The following is a 16,820-nucleotide window of genomic DNA, read 5'->3' on the forward strand; positions in this document are numbered from 1 at the left end:
GTGCCTTAGCTCGAGAGCCAGACTCGATCTTTCAGCCTGCCAAGCATCAGGTCCTGTACTGGCGTTTTTTCTTCGGGGAATATCAAGCCAACATTGCAGGAATGGGTGAGGACCCTGAACTTCCACTGCTTGGCCTTTGAGTTGTGGTGCCTTACTCCCTTTCTCTACCTAGGTACCCATGTGCTAGGTGATATCTTGAGGTTCCGGTTCGATGTCCACTTGAGGTTAGCCGAGATGCTGTAAGGCGACTCGTCGGTACCTTGGTCTTCGTACAGATAGACAAGATGCAAGATCCGGTTTCTCTTGAGCGAGTGAATGAGGTGGTAATATCTTATAGTCTTGCCTTTGCAACTGCCGGCGAATGACGTAGGTAGGTACCGTGGTCTTGTTCTGGTTCTTTGGCGCAGCCTTAGCTTCCTTATCTTACTTTGGGTGTCGGAAATGCGAGTTGGAACTGGGAATCTGCTGCCAACTTGGGGGTGAGGGCATGGATTAGGTCATGGACCCACGGTGACACGGGTGGGAACTGGGATGAAGGGTCTGACGCCGATGGGGGAAAGCGGGGGAGGGGTCCTTCCTCTACCAGGTAAGGTACCTTGCCTCATGCCGCTCTGGTTGCCTCCCAAGCGTGAAGGTGAAGAACGGGAGAGGGAGGGAAGGAGACGAGATGTATAAAGTGCCCAAGCATTCCTCTCACTCATTGGAGTCTAGAGGTTCTTTCATACCCAGCAACATTCCACACATACACCATCGTTCCTCAGCAACTACTCTATTCAACCAGCTCCAACAGCACATTACACACAAACCACAACCCATCAACATGGACAAGCTCAAGAACCTCGCCTCCGGAAGCTCAACCAGCAACACGGCCGCTGCGCCAGGCCAGCAGAAGCAGGATCCCCTTGATAAGGGTAAGCCAGATGCTCATGATCTTTATCGCCAACATTTGTGTCAACTCGCTGATATCTTTATAGTCTTCGACATGGGCTCTAAGAAGGCTGGTCACGATTTCTCCCCCAGCACGGATGAGAAGATTACCGACGGCGCCCGTGGAATTTATGAGAAAGTGACCGGATCAAAGGTCAATCCCAAGATTTCCAACTAAATGTACAAAACATGTTCCGATACGGCTTTTTCACGATAAAGGGATGATTGTGGGCATGACATCACAGCTCTCATGTAGCTTTTAATGAATACCATTACTACCACGCGATTATTACACCGTGCATGTACATACCTTTCTCAATTGGCCCTAAATGTGCAACTGACGCGCATCTTCGGCGCCTACGGTGAAGTGAAAGGTCATATTGCAATCGTGAAAGGTCATGACGTCGGGTATGGGCCATTTGTTGACCGCCATGGTTTTGAAGGTGAAGCTCGTCAGTGCCAACACCATTGTAACGGATACGGCAGACTAGCCGATAGATGATTTAATATACATATTTAATTGAGATTGGCCTAATTTCGACTGGAGGTCATTCTTCAATGTCAGAGGTGCGATCCACAAGTTGGCCGATGAGGTGCAAGGCTTCACGATGCACGGTTTCATCACATAATACAGTCCAAGTCTTGGTTCAGTCTTGGAGGAGGCGAACACTTCCAGCAACGACCTGACCAACATGCGACTGGGCACGGATCCTCCCATCACATTAGGTAAGCATGCTCTAGTGACCTTATGTAAGGCACGCAGGAGGCAGGCATGGCATCTCGGGGTGAGAGGACCTGAAGTGATCATTTGAGAGGGACCAAGCGCAACGCCGAGCCAGGTGCAAGGTACAACCCCTATAGAGGCACCTGTCTACGTGTCTACCTATGGTAAGGTAGGTTGTCTTATGTTTTTTGTGGTACAATTCATACTTGCGGATCAACATCCCGTCCTTCACTTGTTTGTTAGATGTCCAGCTCCGACTCCAAAAAAACACTGGGATCTTTTACCTTCCCATCGTGCATATAGGTACAGCACAATAATTCTTCCAGCGTCACACGACATCTCTATTTTTGCAAATTGATGTGTTCACTGAGGAACCTAGGTAAGCGCGTAAGGTAGAATTTTTGCTGGTACTTCGTTGTTGGTGGTTGCGAACTTGAGGTACCTTACCTTGGGTTGGGAAAAAGGGTGGAAGGAAACATACACCACAAGGTAGGTAGGTACGTGCTTTCTTCTCTGCCCGCCCGGGCGCCTTCCCGTTCCATTCATGATAAGCTAAGGTACATCCGCGTCCCGCGTCCACGTCCGCATCCAATCCTCGACGCTCACCTCCCGCCGCCCACGCGCATGTTCTGTGCGACACGTTGACTTTGCTGTTGTTGCTGTCTCTCATCCTGATGCTACCACGGACTCACGACTGACAAGAAGGGGGAAACTCTGGCACTTCCTAGCTCAATCGGTTTTTGTTCACTCAAGACTTCTCTCATCCCTCACCGACCATTGATCACCAGCGCATCTTGACCTCCGAAACGCCTTCCAGCGCCCACCATCCCCCGGCTCGAGCCCCCTCCCGAAACCGCCAATCATTCCCTCGAGGACTAACGACGGGCGAGACAAAGAAATATCCACGTCCACAGCCAGCCGAATGCATCCCCCCAACCGCCTTGCCAATTCCCACCATGGAACATGATGAGACCCGGCCCTCGAGCCGCCCCAATCATCACGACGACTCCCGCCCTACTACCGCTCGCCGCGTTGACAACGACGACGAGGATGATACGTCGCGGCTCAATCATACAGGAAGCGCTGCTGTTGACGAGTCGCAACACACACCGACCAAACCTTCTCCCGACGAAAAAGCTCACAACCACCAACTAGGCCGCCGTGCACCGTCCAGCACCCATATCCATCTCGAACCCCAAAACGAATCTATGCTCCCTCCCCCGCGACCCCAGACCTCCGCCGTACCGGACACCAGCTTCGTCGAGGGCCCTACCTTTGACGACTCTTGCCATGGCGATTCTTTGGCCGAGTCTGCTGTTCGCGCACATCTCCAAGACGTCGAATCAAGCTTCGTCTCTCGTGTATCCCCGATCCCCACAATAACGCACGAGGGCACCGACGACACTTACCTCTTCGATGGCGCCGTCGCTTCCTCAAGATCCCCTGCCCCCCCGGCCAGACAACCCCCTGCGAGTCCCAGCCCCAGTCCAAGGCTGAGATTCGAAGCGACCCCTGAGGAAGACTTGGCCATCAACGATCTTTCCGAACTGCGACCGCAAGACTCGGCCTCTGCCGACGTCTCCAATACAACTTCTGCCTTGGAAAATATGTCCTCCTCACCCGCCGCCGCCGCCGCCGCCCGAACAATTTCCAGGGCCATTTCCAGCGCTAGCAACCGTAGCGACAAGCAATCGGGGGAAATAGCCCCGGCTGACGACACCGACGAGGACCAATCGATATCTCGTGCAGAATCTGCTGCTGAATCTGTGTCGACGACCCTACGAAGCAAGCGATCTGACGGCAGCCTTCAAGGGGGCTCTGTGGATGCCGGTAGCACGCCCGGCCACTCCCTCCGGTACGGCACACGGCCTAAGTATCTGCGTAGCCGGGGCGCCAGCCAGCGATCTTCCGTCTCCTCTTTCATCACCAACCCCGATACCCACGATGAACTTGAGAGCGAAGGCACTGCCAATCTTGGCGCCGATTTCGCCCTGCAATCTGGAGGTGCAGCCGGCACCCTAAGCTTGCCTCGCAGTCTAAGCAGCATCCTGTCGCGCTCTGTGAGCATCGGTAGCATGGCCTCGGGTATGGGTGAGCCCGAGTCGCTACCGAGTCAACTCGAGACACTTGAAGAGGACGACAACCGGTTCTCGCCGCGCCGACCAGCCCGGAACGAAGACCTACTGGCTACACCGAAACCTTCCAAGGAGAATCTGACTGCACCCACCGACACTGTCATCGCCCGGCATGTTAGAAATGTGCAGGTCCCTGAGTCACTGGCTATGGAGTATAGGACCAAGAGCGGCTTTGTAACGCCCCGCAAGCCCTCAGACATGCCGCTTGGTGCCTCCACGAGGTCGGGTAAGAACCTGACACTCAAGGAACAGAGCAGCACGATTGAGCGTCTGTCCAAAGAGAACTTTGATCTTAAGCTCAAGGTCATGTTCCTCAGCGATCGCCTTGATAAGCTATCCGAAGAGGGTGTTAAGGAGATGATCTCGGAAAACGTGGAACTCAAGACGAGCCTCGCCGTCATCCAGCGTGACAATAAGGCCTTGCGGAGGCGGGTCAAGGAGTTGGAGAAACAATTGAAAGACGACCAGGATCGCCCCGGAACAGCAAAAAGTGGCGGCTCGTCAAACGACAGCTCCTCCAACCTGGATGCCCAGGAACGCGAGGAGGAGTTGACATACTTACGTGAGCGCGTCGAGGAATACATCACTGAGATTGAGAGGCTTCGGAACGAGAACATGTCAAAGGAGGCAGAAAAGCGCAAGCTCGGCGAGGTGGTCAGGTCGCTAGGCGAGAGGACCAGCGGCAATCTTGGCAGCCAGGAAGAGGCGGACGTGTGGAAGGACCTTCTCGAGCAGGAGACGGCTCGACGCGAGCAGTCTGATGAGGACAACCGCAAGCTCCGCGACGAGATCTTCCGCATGAAACAGGAAGCGAGTGGCGGCCATGGTGGCATGCATCACACCACCAACATTTACAACATTACCAAGAAGCACAGACAAGTCTCTCCCAGTCGCCCTGTGTCCGGTCTATCCGGCGATCTTGAAACAAATGGTGGCTTTAGTGCGGCAAGTACGTTGGTGGACGAGCTGCGGAGAGAGAGTGAGCAATTACGACACGAAAACGCCGAATTGAGGCGCGAGGTTGGAGCGCAGACATCTATGCTCACGTCGAGGAACCGTGAAAAGGAGCGTTTGTACCAGGAGATTGAGGATCTGAAAATGGCGCAGCGGCGAGGAGGCCCGGCACCATCAACGGTGGACTCCCTTCTTGAGCGTTCGGCCTCCCGCGCCGGCGCCCACCACCGGTCGATGTCAAGAGTCAGCGCGAGCAGGACGCAAATGACAGAGATTGATGAGTTGGAGCGCGAGGAGTTGGAGAACAAGCTTGCTGAAACGCGCGACAAGATCAGCGAGATCAAATTACAGAACCAAGAGCTCCAACGGGAGCTGGAGGGATGCATGGCAGACTTCGAGACTGCAGTCGAAGGTAAGAGCCAAGCTGAGGAAATCGCCGTCACGCTCCAGGAAGATCTCGACAATGCCATGAATGACCTTGTGGCTTTGCAGGCCGAGAGGGACGAAGCACTCAGGGAGCAGGCGGATATGGAAACGGAATTCGAATCGCTGCGGAAAGAAGCCCAGGAGGAAATCGACGCATTGGAAGGCGAGGCCGACCAACGAAATGACGAAATACAAAGGCTGCAATTTGAGCTCAATGACCGCACAGAAAACTTCGATGCGCTGCAGGAAGAAATGCGCAAAATGAGCGAGGCGCTGGTGGGATTGGAGGACGAACAAGCAGCCAAGATTGGCAGGATCAAGCAACTGGAGCAAGATCTCGCAGAAGCCAACAAGGAGTCAGAGGAGCTCGAATCCAAGCTGCTCGAGTCCAACGACAAGGCACAGCGGCTCAGCGTACAACAAGAATCTAGCCAGGGCGAGATTGCTTTCTTGCGCGAGGAGCAGGAAGGCGACAAGATCCGCATCGGTGACCTCGAGGCAGCTCTCGCTAATACCGAGCAGAGCTTGCGCGACGAACGCGACAGGATCAAGGAGCTGGAGCAGCGCCTCGTTACCGAGCGTCGCCAACACGAGATGGTGTCCAATCAAGAGAAGGAAGAGGTGACGCAGTTTGTCAACGAGCTCAATCGCGAGATGTCGGCGGCCAAAGACGAGGCCCGGAGGTTGCGTAAGAATCTCACCTCACGCGAAGTCGAGGCGACCGAATGGAAGGAACGGCTCATGGAGCTGGAGAATAATCTCAGAGAGGCACTGGGCGATCTTAACGGGACACGGTCCAGCCTTCTCAAGGTGAGCTAGCCCACAACGTCCATAAGAGCCATAGGCACTAACAAAAACAGTCGATTGCAAAGCTTCAGCGCGAGTTAGAGAACACCATCCGCGAGCTGGACACGACCAAGGCATCGCTCGTTGAGAAGGATCGTATTATTAAGCAGCGCGACGCCTTGCTCGAGTCTCACGGCCTGGAGTCTCGCAAACTTGCGGGAGAGCTCGAAAAGGAGAGACAGGCGCATCGAACGACGAAGAACCAGTTCGAGACATTCCAAAAGACACACTTGCATGTGTCGAGGACTGTCAGCACTCAGGACCTACGTATCTCGGAGCTTGAGTCTTCGCGGACCCAGGACAAGAAAAAGATTTCGCACCTCGAGGCGACGTTCAGAGATCAGCTCAATGAGCGCAACAACTTGCTGCTTGTACTGTGGACCCGACTTTCGGCCCTTTGTGGCACTGACTGGGCGCACGACAATAGCCTCATCAATGGGCGCGCGCTGCCTTCCCTGGAGGCTGTGGCTACTATGCTGCCCGGATTCAGCAAAAACCTGCTTGGCGCAATCAAGATGATCGAAACCATGGTGGGCGGATTCTCGTCTCGTGTTAAGAGCGTGGAACGAGACTTGTGGCGCGAGTATCAGAGCCTCGAGAACAACCTCGAGATCCGGACTAAGAAGCTGGAGCGGTTGGAGACAATTGTACGCAACAGCATAGCGTCCGGATCCATGGGGTCCTACGAACAGGCTAGAATGGAGCGCCTCGAGGACGCCTACCGCCAACTCAAGGTTGAAAATGCGACACTACGAACCGCTCAGGACGTCAGGAGTCGGGCTGCCTATTCAGCAACTAACGACCCCAGCGCGGTTATCACTGAGCCCGGCAGTGGAAGCCCGTCGCCGTCCATTCCCACAGGACCTCGAGAGCGAGAAAGGAAGCCTCGCAAGGGTGAGAGAACATCGACAATGACACGCAGCGTCTCCAGCCATACGGTGACGACACCTGGGTCAACTAATAACAATCCATTTGAAGCCACGTTGGCGGAGAGAGACCCAGCAGACAACCGCTGGATATTCAAGCTTCGTGACCTAGAGAGCAAGCTGAAGGCTGAGCGCGAAGGCCGCTCGCAGGACCGTAATGCGGCAAGGCAGCGGCTGGGTGGGCTCGAGACAGAGAACCGTGATTTAAGGACGGAGGTGAACCGCATACGGAGGGCCAACGGACAATTAGGGGACAGCTGAAGGAGCAAGGTCGGCTGAAATGCGTCACGGAGGGTTTCATATGTATCTTTCCACCTCTTGTACCAACATTACAGCCGAAATGCGTGGGACAACGTTTCCTTTGTTTTTGTATTTCAATTCTCTTCGGCATTTGTAATTTCAGCGACGAACGGCCTTTGCTGGGGATCTGGAGGAGTTTTGCGGACAGGCCGCCTTTTGGGTACAACAGTCTAATACCAAAGCCTCTCTGTCTGGCGTTTTTTTGTCAGCCTTGCCTTTCAGGAACAGATGAGATTACACCACACCTCTCTTGTCTCATTGGTATTGTAACGTGCTTAGTTGTACGATGTCGTATAACTTACGGTCTGATTGACAAGCTGCAAGCCTCTTCACTAGAAGTGTGTGTATTTGGCTTCTCGGGTGTGGCGTCCAGTGTGGTGCATGGTACCATAGGCAGCACTTACCTTGAGGCCGGGGGGGTTTTCCGTTCCCCCTACTGGCGGAGTTCCCTCCGCCTTGACTTTTGCAACCCGTCTCGGCTCAGGTATACCCGCCGTCCCGTCGTTAATAACTGCCCACTGCTATCTCGAATTCGGTCACGCGCGGAGAGCACAACGGGACGATGCATGTCATCGTCCGAGACTAACTAGAGCGGGGCAGAGCGGGGCTCAGCATTGATCTTGCTAGTTATGGATGTCCGCCTCGAACGCGGGGGATCCCCAGGGGGATGATCTGGGAGGGATGGATGCAAGTGTGGGCAACCTACGCGGTCTTTCCTTTGATTGTCGAATTCCTCTCCAGCTTCCCTGGATTTTCTCTTTCGGCATTACCAAGTTCGGAAGGCCGGCCACATCGCGGGCGATATGACGAGGGTGGGTGTTGGTAGAGGGCCTTCTCATCCGGTATAAGAGGCCAATTGGGCCTGCTTCTGTTGATGATTATCGAGTCCATTATCATTGGCGAGGTCGACGGGGTCAATAGCTAACGAATAGCATACCTACTTGGCTATGTTGTAAAGTCAGAGCACTTCCCGTTTTCTACAACACCTCTACTTTCTCTCCCAGCTTGGCCAACTTTAATACATGAGATTCACTTCCTTTGTTTTTCCAAACCCTCAAAACCACTATTACGAGACTCGGTTTGAAGAAACCACTATATCTACATCAGTAAAAGATCACCAAAAATGCTGCGTCTTCATAGCCTGTCCTGGGGCCGGACACACACCCTCCTCCGCCTCCCATCATCATCATCATCATCACAGTACCGGACAGTGATGATGAGCGCCGCAGCGCCAAAAAAAGAAGGCGACATCTCCTCCGTCTTCGTCTCTCTTTCGGGCACCGCCCGCGAAGCACTCCCGGACCGCTTCCGTGTGCTTAAGGAGAACCTCATCGCGGGTCACGAGGATGCCGTTGTCGCGTCCTGGGCCCGGCTTCTGCGTGCTTTGCGGGAGGAGAACCAAGAGATCCGGAAAAAGGGACCTGCCATCATCCCGAGCGTGGAGTTCAAGGACTTGGAAGGCGATATTGAAAGGTTGAAGGGCGATATCCGCAAGCGTGGCGCCGCTGTAGTTCGTGGCGTCGTTGATGAGAAGGAGGCGAGAGGATATAAAGAAGAGGTTGAGGAGTATGTCAGGATGAATCCGTCCACAAGGGGTAAATTATTTGCGTCCATGAACACAGTCCCCCTCTCAGCAAAGAAACCCATGACTGACCAACTCTTTATGGAAAAAAAGCTTTCCCTGCAGACAACCCCCAAGTCTACGAGCTCTACTGGTCCCTCCCGCAACTCAAAGCCCGCTCGCACCCCAATATGCTCAAAGTCCAGTCGACCCTCATGCGCTCCCTCTGGAACAAGTCCCCCTCAGCCGCCATCTCTCTGCAGCCTCTGACCTACGCCGACCGCCTTCGCATCCGTCAGCCCGGTGACGCAACCTTCGCTCTAGGCCCACACATTGACGGCGGGTCGGTGGAGAGATGGGAACGCGAAGGGTACGGCAAGGCCGGGACCTACGACGCCGTCTTCCGTGGCGAATGGGAGAGGTACGACCCGTGGGATGTCAGCGCCCGCGTCGAGGCCGTGCAAGACTTGTACAACGGTGCCGGCGCATGCAGCATGTTCCGCATGTTCCAGGGCTGGCTGAGCCTGAGCTCCTGTGGGCCGAGGGAGGGGACTCTGTTGGTGAACCCGCTAGTGCAGCTCTCGACTGCCTACTTCCTCCTGCGACCTTTCTTCCAGCCGCGCAAAGAGCTCTCTGCGAGCGGCAGCGAAGGCATCGCGGGAGGAGGGGAGGAGTTCTTGCGGGAGGAGAATTGGGCATTTACGGGCGGCGACGCGATGAGTAGCGAGCTGCAAGGGGCGACGCCGGGACATGGGCAGGAGCTCAGCGAGGCGCTGCACCCGCATCTACAGCTTGACGCGACAATGGTTCATATTCCGCGCATCAAGGCGGGTGACTTTGTCGTTTGGCACGCGGACCAGGTCCACGCCGTCGATAAAGTCCATCAGGGACAGGGGGACTCGAGCGTCATGTACATCCCTGTGTGTCCAGCGACGGATCTGAATGTCGGGTACTTGGCGAGGCAGAGGGAGGCGTTTCTTGAAGGTCTGCCAGGGCCGGACTTCCCCGGCGGGAAGGGGGAGAGCGAGCACGTGGGGAGGCCTGGAGAGGATGCCATCCAGGGGTTGGAGGCGAGGCGGGCAATGGGATTGGAAAAGTTGGTTGGCGCTGGAGATGGGCACGGGGAGAGGGATTTGATCCAGAGGGCGAACAAAGTTTTGGGGGTTTGAAAGCCGAATGAAAAGTGGTGTCTGAGTAGGTCTAAGTCTTGGCTTCAGTATTAAGCTAACGATCAGAAGTGGGTATATACATCTTCGCTCTGTCACTCGAATCGCGCACACAGATCTTATTCAATATCTGGTTTTCTCTCTATGGGCCTGCATGTACGTTGTTCTTCCTCAGCACGAAACCGTAGTGGTCAAACGCGCTGTCATCGTCGGAGAGGACATCCATGTCCATGACCCAAAGATTGTCGGCATTCAGCAGCGGCCGCATAAAATGAGGCTGTCTGTAGGTGATGTAAAGAAACACCCCGTCCTCCTTGAGGGCGTGGTAGACTTCGCTGATGTACTTGGCCGTATTTTCGCGAACATCGTCTGGAGGTATTCACGGGCTCCCGTGGATCATGGCATCGAGAGTGCTCTTGTCAAAGGCGACGTCGATAGAGGCGGTCGGCACGGCTTCGAGTATGTCGCGGATGTCGACCCATTGCCACTCGATGCCGGCCACGTCAGCGTGTCGTTGTCTCATGAGGTCAACTCCGACAGTGGAGAAGTCTAAGCAGAGCTGGTTCTTGTGACTACGTGCCGAGAGGTCGGCGGGGATGGTCTATGGTGGAAATGGTGAGTGATAGAGTTGGGCTAGAGGGATGACGTATATGTGAGTGAAGTTGAAGGCGAAGGGCACAAGATACATTCGCTATCCCCAGATTCGAGGTGCACGATACGCGGGGAGGTGTCAGGATGACGGTTGAAAAAGAAATACTTCTCAAAGAACGGCTCGAGGGCCTTGTATGTCGGGAACCATTCGTGGATTGGATTTGCGCCGTCCGACTTTGTATAGGGCCGGTCCCAGAACTCGGGTGTGTGTCAGGGCCTCAGCCTCGTTGAAGTCTGCCATAGGGTGCTGTGTAGTATGAGAAAATTCACCTGATGGTGATAATGGCTTCAAGTGATTCGGTGATGTGGGCAGTTTTTCATGGAATTCTCGCACACTCACCCGTGTTTGGAATCAATTTACTCATGTCCCACTGAGACAACCACACGCGCTCTCACCCTCACCCCTCTCATACGCTGGCCATTCCGTACCGGAGAAACTCAAGCTATTCCCATTCACACGCTAGCCCGTGCATTCAGCGAGTTATGCCTCTCTCATTATCCAAAGCTTGTTGATATCCGCCCCTAACATGAGATTTATATTTTGAATAGAGGTACGTATTGACCAAATGCTCTGTAAAAAAGCGAGAGCATGAGCTAGTGCAAATACGAATAAGTTCACCATCCCATTCTATCACTTTGTAGTTTGTACACTTTCCTCACCACGGTCAACCTGGCGTATGGAGGGGTCAAATCCACTCTAGCACCGCGACCAGAGCAATAGGTAGTGGGGGCGGGGCACTGAGCTTCGAACTGGAGATTCCAATTGGTGAACGGTCATATTTCGGTGCCTTATGTAATCAGCACAAATGTCGCCAAGTGAGGGGTTCATTCAACTCAATTCAAGGTGTCGGTCGAGGTAGATAGATGCAGGTCCGGCTCACCAAGCTCACCAGATAATACATATGTGTGTAGACCTCAGGAACCAGGTGCATAGTATCTCATTAAAACATTCCTCAAGTACTTCTTTCTGCTTGTCAATCCTTCTGCCGGAACTCTGGTGGAAGCGAATGATGGTGGGGTCTTTAGTATCTATATCATCACCACTGTGCCCTTGCGGCCTTCACTCGAGGATGTTCAGTGCGTATTCAAGTACGAGTAGTAGTCATCAAGCTCGTTTAATTCGTCAACTTTTTGTTTGCCCGTTACATGTCTGATCCCCGATGCTTTTGAGCGCCATCTCGTGACAGCTCATTCTGCTACTCTCGCCCATCGTTGCCCGATTCTTCTGACCAGCCTCCCAAATCCATAAAGTAAACCATGGTTGCGCCTTACTGTTGCTGCGTGATGGGAGCCGCAAAGGGGGTAAGGTAGTCGCCCTTGCCGAGCTGGACTCCCTTAGAGCGGAGGATGCCGTAGGCCGTGGAGATGTGGAAGAAGAAGTTGGGCATTCCGTAAGCGACGAGGTAGTCGCGGGCCTTGATCTGCATCTCGCCTTTGCCGAAGCCGAGCCCAAGGGGCACGAGGGCATCGGTACGGGCGTCAAAGGTCTTGGGGTCGGCGGCCTTGACGATGGCAAGGGCGTGCTCGACGCGCTGGCGTAGGTCGCCGAGGCTGGCAAACTCCCTGCCCAGGGCCTCGGGTTCGGTGCCCTGCACGCGAGCGACGATCTTGATGGCGCAGTCGGCTGCGACGAAGTACTGGAAGCTGAAGGGCAGCATGTCGTCTGCCAGCTTCCAGTCGAGAATTTCCTTGGGGTCGATGGACTTTTCCGTGGCATACGCCTCGGCCTTGGCCACAATGGCGAGGAGCGAGTTGAGACCCGCAAGTAGGAGGGGCACGGAGGCGTCGTAAAGAGTGTAGGTCATGTTTGCGGTTATTGGGTGGATGTTGATGTTATTTTCTATAGCGATTGATGAAGGGTTGTTGTTGTGGTGCTACAAGACTTGCAAGAATGTGCCGAGGTCGAAGAGCGGCGAAAAGCTTTATATATATTCAGCCGCCGTCCACTTGACAACAGGAGGCAGTCCCACGAAAGAGCGGTGGAAGCAGGAATCGTTTGGAGCTGATCCAAAAGCCCCTGACCTGGTGCAGGTAGCTGGTGATCGGGCGTTTCTGTCCAGTTCGACGAGCGGGTCTGGTTGACTAATGCGCCGGTCCGGGTTCGAGTGTTGTATTACTGGGGAACTCGACACACACAGCAACCGCCATGCTCACATACCTACCTCACTATGCAGCCCTCGTATAATGCTATTTGATATCTGACCCGTTTGTGGCCCCTTGCGCTGTGCGCGGGCACTCGCGCGGTCCATGCCGGGGCTGTCTCTCGGTCTCCCACTTGATAGGCAAAGTTAGCTAATAACGGCCGGCCACCATCGTGAATAACGACCATCTTACGAGGCTGGTCTCTGTACGGATACCCAGGCCGAGGGGTGAGACCCTGCTTCGGAACTCGGGCCAGAGAGCCATCTTAGCGGAACAAAAGGCGGCGTAGGCCAGGAACGGAGCCCCCGCTGACAAATGCGCATCTTCCTCGTCTCACTCGTTCAGGCTTCCCTCGTCCATTCTCCGCCGTATGTACGAAGCCCGAGTCGCGGCTGCGGGCTGCGGGGACCGGGTGGGATAGTCACTGGCATTCCTTGTGCATGTACCTCGGGAGGAGTTGCATCCGTGCTGTTGCAGATCCTTGGGCCTAGTGGTACCGAGAGTCGCTGCTTAGAAATCCACGACGGCTGCAGTAGGTAGAACAAAAAAACCAGCAGGGTGATCTATGTTCAGTAGAAGAAAAATCTAAAATGAGATAGAGATACACTTCATGACAAGGGACATACAGTTCACGAGCCTCAGATGGCAGATCCAATGTTGAAATGAGACAATAACCAATCAGGACTTGGATGCAGACAGCGGCCCCAGAAGCTTAAATGGACGAAGACAGCTCGCACTCTGCAAATAGAGAGATGGGTTCATTATTCGTCATGTAGCTGTGTTATGGCGTGCTCACCAAAGAGAAGCCCTTACTTCCTGTCAAAGCCAGCACGGCGAACAGGGAGAGATAGAGTGTGTACCAACTCTGTACTCGATAATCTGTATGTGTGTGTGTGTGGATCAACGGAATGTGGGCCCCTAAACCGAGTCTATTACCGGCAACAACAAGATCACTTTTGAACCAGCAGTCTGATCCAGGTTCAGCAGGGGAAAGGCGGCCAGCCGCCAAAGGAAACAATGTTGAACACACCTCGAGCTCGACCGAGTTCGCTTGCTAATCAATGTCCAAAAAGGTCCTGCGCAAGTATTCTAAGCGGGCTAATTCTACTCCGTACCCCGCAACCTCCGGGCCGGGCCGGCCCAAACAAGCCAGGAAGCCAAACCAAGAGGAGCGTTCCCTCATCTCCGCAATCCTGGCAAGTCGCAATGACGGGTTTTGCAAAGAAAAGACCATTCACGTAGTTCATGTTATATTCCAGTTCTCCGTCCCTCCGGCGCTTCTTAGTCTGCTCTTCTCACCAGGGCGTGAGGCTCCTCATCGATGTGCACAAAGTCAATTGATCTCAATGCAAAAAGGTCGCTCTGACAAACCGATTTCAGAAAACGTCTTGCTTGACTGTCAAATGGGCACTTTCAAGTGTTCTTCAAGCTAGAATCTAAGGCGCTACATACAACTCGTCAGCTTGTATTTATTTTCTACTCCTCGGGAGATACCAGTCTCAACTTCTCTACAACTACAATTTTCAGTGATGCTTTTGCTCAGTCTCCAACTCTCGTTCCCAAATTTCGTCAATAACATTACCGCTGCCTTTCACACACTTCCAATGCCCCATTCCGTACTCCTTTGGCGCAACTCGGCAACCTCTACCACCTCCACCCACAATCAAGTTCCCAGGTCTATACTTCTCGTCCCGTTCCATTCGTCGTATCACGCTTCCATGAATCCTGACTTTGTCGGGAACGTCTCGCACTTCTCCCCTCGGCAGTGGCCATCTGATCGGTTTCCAACTGCCGTCTGGTCTAAGATCGAGTCTCCGAAATGGGAGATACTCCATCACCCGCCACATGAAGACGCTGGCACGATGCATGCCACATTTAAAGTCAAGTGAGTCGTGTATGTCCGCTTCATGTGCCGTCTGCATCATCACGTCGAATGGTAAGGCCGTGCAGGTGTGCGTTGAGGTGTCCGACATTACCGCGTGTTCTGTGGCGGAAGCGGTGGGTGATGCAGGCTGAAAATCGATAGGGGGTGAAGGCGCATCGACATGAATCTCCGGGACTGCGATCGCTTCGTTCGGCGTGGTGGACGACGACTGCCTTGCAGTTCGCATGTCTGCTCCGGCTACTGATTCAACACATCCCAGATACTCGAGCTGGTCGAGATCAAATGTCAATCCTGCTCGCATGGCTTCCCTCACCATCCACACGAGGGGTATGTGACTGGCATTCTTGTGGCCAGGTTTGGCGTCCCATCCTCCGCCTATGTCGCCATGGCCCCCGGAGAACCACACTTCATCAACGTTTTGGTCGGCTTCGTCGTCATCCGAGTCGTACGTGAGGTCTTCCATGGGTGGCTTGGAGTTGAGGGATGAGGCATCATGATCCGTATACGCGTTGCCTATTCGGTCACTTGCCCGAGATCTAGACCTGGAGCGACTACGGAAAGGGGCCGGATGGTCTGCATTTTCCTCTTGTAGATGTACTCGACGCCTGCCGCGGTCTTCTTTCGCCACGGCGTCGTCAGGTGCAAGTGTTGAACGCCGACCTGGACGATACTTTTCTTGGAACTCCTGCACTTTTTCGTTGAGGGGGTGGTGGTGTTTCGTCAACCGCTCAGCTGCATTTATCCTCCGAGACTTCTTGGGCTCTTGGTAGATGAGATCCTGCCGAAATTTGGCGCGTCTCTCATCAATACTGACAGCATGTCTGATGACTTTCGCAGAGCTCCTTGCAGTGTATGGAAACTTGCTGCGCTGCATCCAAGCCGTTTCAAAGCGCGGCACGCTGTTCACGGTATCGAATAACCCCAAGAAGCGGATCCGTCGTATCGGTCGTGAGAATGTTTCCCTGAAGTCTTTGAGAAACTGATACATTTTCTCTCTGTCTTCTTTACCTTCCGGTGTTGAGTTCGTTCTTCTGCATTGCCATTGAGAAAATGAGCTCCACGCGAAAGCGACCATTTCCTCGTTGCCATGGGCAAGAAGACCGACAAAGTCCAACATCTCAGCTAGGAACCTAGCAACATAGGCACCTCGAGAGAAACCGAACATGTATATATCGTCTCCTGGCGAGTAGTATCTCATTAAGAATCTGTATCCACCTACAACGTGCTGGTCGAATGACGAGCCGACTGCAGAGTCCTTAGCCATCTGGTACCAAGACCTGCATTTGGCTCTTACGCCGTTGTGCGTTAGGTTTTCTGACACAACATATGTACCTATGCCGGCTGTAGTAATACGTAATCTTAGTGACATGAAGTGTATACGCAGAAGTGGCATCACTCACGCTGATAGTAGTGATCTAGAAACTCTGTCAGCCTCATCATCCCAAAGACGATTGCATGCCAAAAGTCTTACATTGATCATCCGCATTGCTATCGAGCATACGAAAAATTTTGAGAATATTGCTGTCGCTGTCATCTCCACGAAACTTGTTACCGGTACCATCGAAGCATAGGATCAGCTTTCTACGGCCAACGCTGTGCTGGACTCCTTTGCAGGTTCCATTGACACAGTGGCCACCCGTGCTTGGTTGAAGTCGGCTGTTTCTTGAGGAATTGCGCAAAGAATTCTGCATTTTGAAACAAAGAAAGACGTAAGTTTAAAGAAGGTTATGTTCGAAATGCCAGGTTGGCGTTGAAGCAACGTCCGCGATATTGACGAACATGAAATGTCATATAAAATCATCTATGCTACAGAAGCCTTGGTACGACGACTAATATTGAGACAATCTGCAGCCTGTTACGTATCGATTTAAGGGCAACATTTACCCAGGAACTCTGTATGTTTCTGACTAGTGACCATCGTCGAAGTGCAAGCCGATGATCCGGACCTGATCTGCGTCACCAAGCCGAATTCGAACTCTGTTTCACTCACACGGCTAGACAATATGCCGAATTAGTAGATTGGTATGGAGATTTAGAAGCCCTACACATGTCAAAACCTCGCAAGTCGGCGAATCAATAAAAAGTTACAACCGACCACATCCGGCACGGGCTTCGGTCTCCAGGGTCACCCACCTTCCGCCTCATGAGATTAGCTTGAGACAGGTCTAACATTCGTG

The 16,820-nt window shown here is 53.6% G+C and overlaps 7 protein-coding genes across 7 annotated transcripts; 4 read left to right on the plus strand and 3 right to left on the minus strand.

Annotated features, from left to right (window-relative positions):
* Positions 1 to 820: 820 nt before the first annotated feature.
* BDP55DRAFT_731681 (uncharacterized protein) lies at positions 821 to 1,105 on the plus strand (the record flags this gene model as incomplete). Its single annotated transcript, XM_060579839.1, has 2 exons — positions 821 to 911; positions 975 to 1,105. The coding sequence occupies 2 exons, from the start codon at positions 821 to 823 to the stop codon at positions 1,103 to 1,105; spliced, it is 222 nt and encodes a 73-aa protein (XP_060426235.1).
* Positions 1,106 to 2,464: 1,359 nt separating this feature from the next.
* On the plus strand, positions 2,465 to 7,488 carry BDP55DRAFT_274753 (microtubule associated protein). The gene is made up of 2 exons (XM_060566446.1): positions 2,465 to 5,976; positions 6,027 to 7,488. Exons 1-2 carry the CDS (start codon positions 2,608 to 2,610, stop codon positions 7,197 to 7,199), a joined length of 4,542 nt encoding a protein of 1,513 aa, XP_060426236.1. The 5' UTR covers positions 2,465 to 2,607; the 3' UTR covers positions 7,200 to 7,488.
* A 36-nt stretch (positions 7,489 to 7,524) lies between these two features.
* Positions 7,525 to 9,968, plus strand: BDP55DRAFT_696344 (uncharacterized protein; the record flags this gene model as incomplete). The annotated part of the gene is made up of 3 exons (XM_060577570.1): positions 7,525 to 7,541; positions 8,379 to 8,833; positions 8,914 to 9,968. The coding sequence occupies 3 exons, from the start codon at positions 7,525 to 7,527 to the stop codon at positions 9,966 to 9,968; spliced, it is 1,527 nt and encodes a 508-aa protein (XP_060426237.1).
* Positions 9,969 to 10,107: 139 nt separating this feature from the next.
* Positions 10,108 to 10,488, minus strand: BDP55DRAFT_731684 (uncharacterized protein; the record flags this gene model as incomplete). Its single annotated transcript, XM_060579840.1, has 2 exons — positions 10,108 to 10,300; positions 10,349 to 10,488. The coding sequence occupies 2 exons, from the start codon at positions 10,486 to 10,488 to the stop codon at positions 10,108 to 10,110; spliced, it is 333 nt and encodes a 110-aa protein (XP_060426238.1).
* A 1,396-nt stretch (positions 10,489 to 11,884) lies between these two features.
* Positions 11,885 to 12,421, minus strand: BDP55DRAFT_696346 (uncharacterized protein; the record flags this gene model as incomplete). Its single annotated transcript, XM_060577571.1, has 1 exon — positions 11,885 to 12,421. The coding sequence occupies one exon, from the start codon at positions 12,419 to 12,421 to the stop codon at positions 11,885 to 11,887; it is 537 nt and encodes a 178-aa protein (XP_060426239.1).
* Positions 12,422 to 13,375: 954 nt separating this feature from the next.
* BDP55DRAFT_673977 (uncharacterized protein) lies at positions 13,376 to 13,787 on the plus strand. The gene has a single exon (XM_060575635.1). The coding sequence runs from the start codon at positions 13,542 to 13,544 to the stop codon at positions 13,716 to 13,718; it is 177 nt and encodes a 58-aa protein (XP_060426240.1). The 5' UTR covers positions 13,376 to 13,541; the 3' UTR covers positions 13,719 to 13,787.
* Positions 13,788 to 13,976: 189 nt separating this feature from the next.
* Positions 13,977 to 16,445, minus strand: BDP55DRAFT_588749 (uncharacterized protein). The gene is made up of 3 exons (XM_060570903.1): positions 16,115 to 16,445; positions 16,044 to 16,058; positions 13,977 to 15,984 (listed from the first exon to the last, which is right to left on the minus strand). The coding sequence occupies exons 1-3, from the start codon at positions 16,332 to 16,334 to the stop codon at positions 14,282 to 14,284; spliced, it is 1,938 nt and encodes a 645-aa protein (XP_060426241.1). The 5' UTR covers positions 16,335 to 16,445; the 3' UTR covers positions 13,977 to 14,281.
* Positions 16,446 to 16,820: the final 375 nt, after the last annotated feature.

Source organism: Colletotrichum godetiae (genome assembly GCF_030913485.1).
Source record: "Colletotrichum godetiae strain CBS 193.32 chromosome Unknown BDP55scaffold_40, whole genome shotgun sequence".
Taxonomy (NCBI): domain Eukaryota; kingdom Fungi; phylum Ascomycota; class Sordariomycetes; order Glomerellales; family Glomerellaceae; genus Colletotrichum; species Colletotrichum godetiae.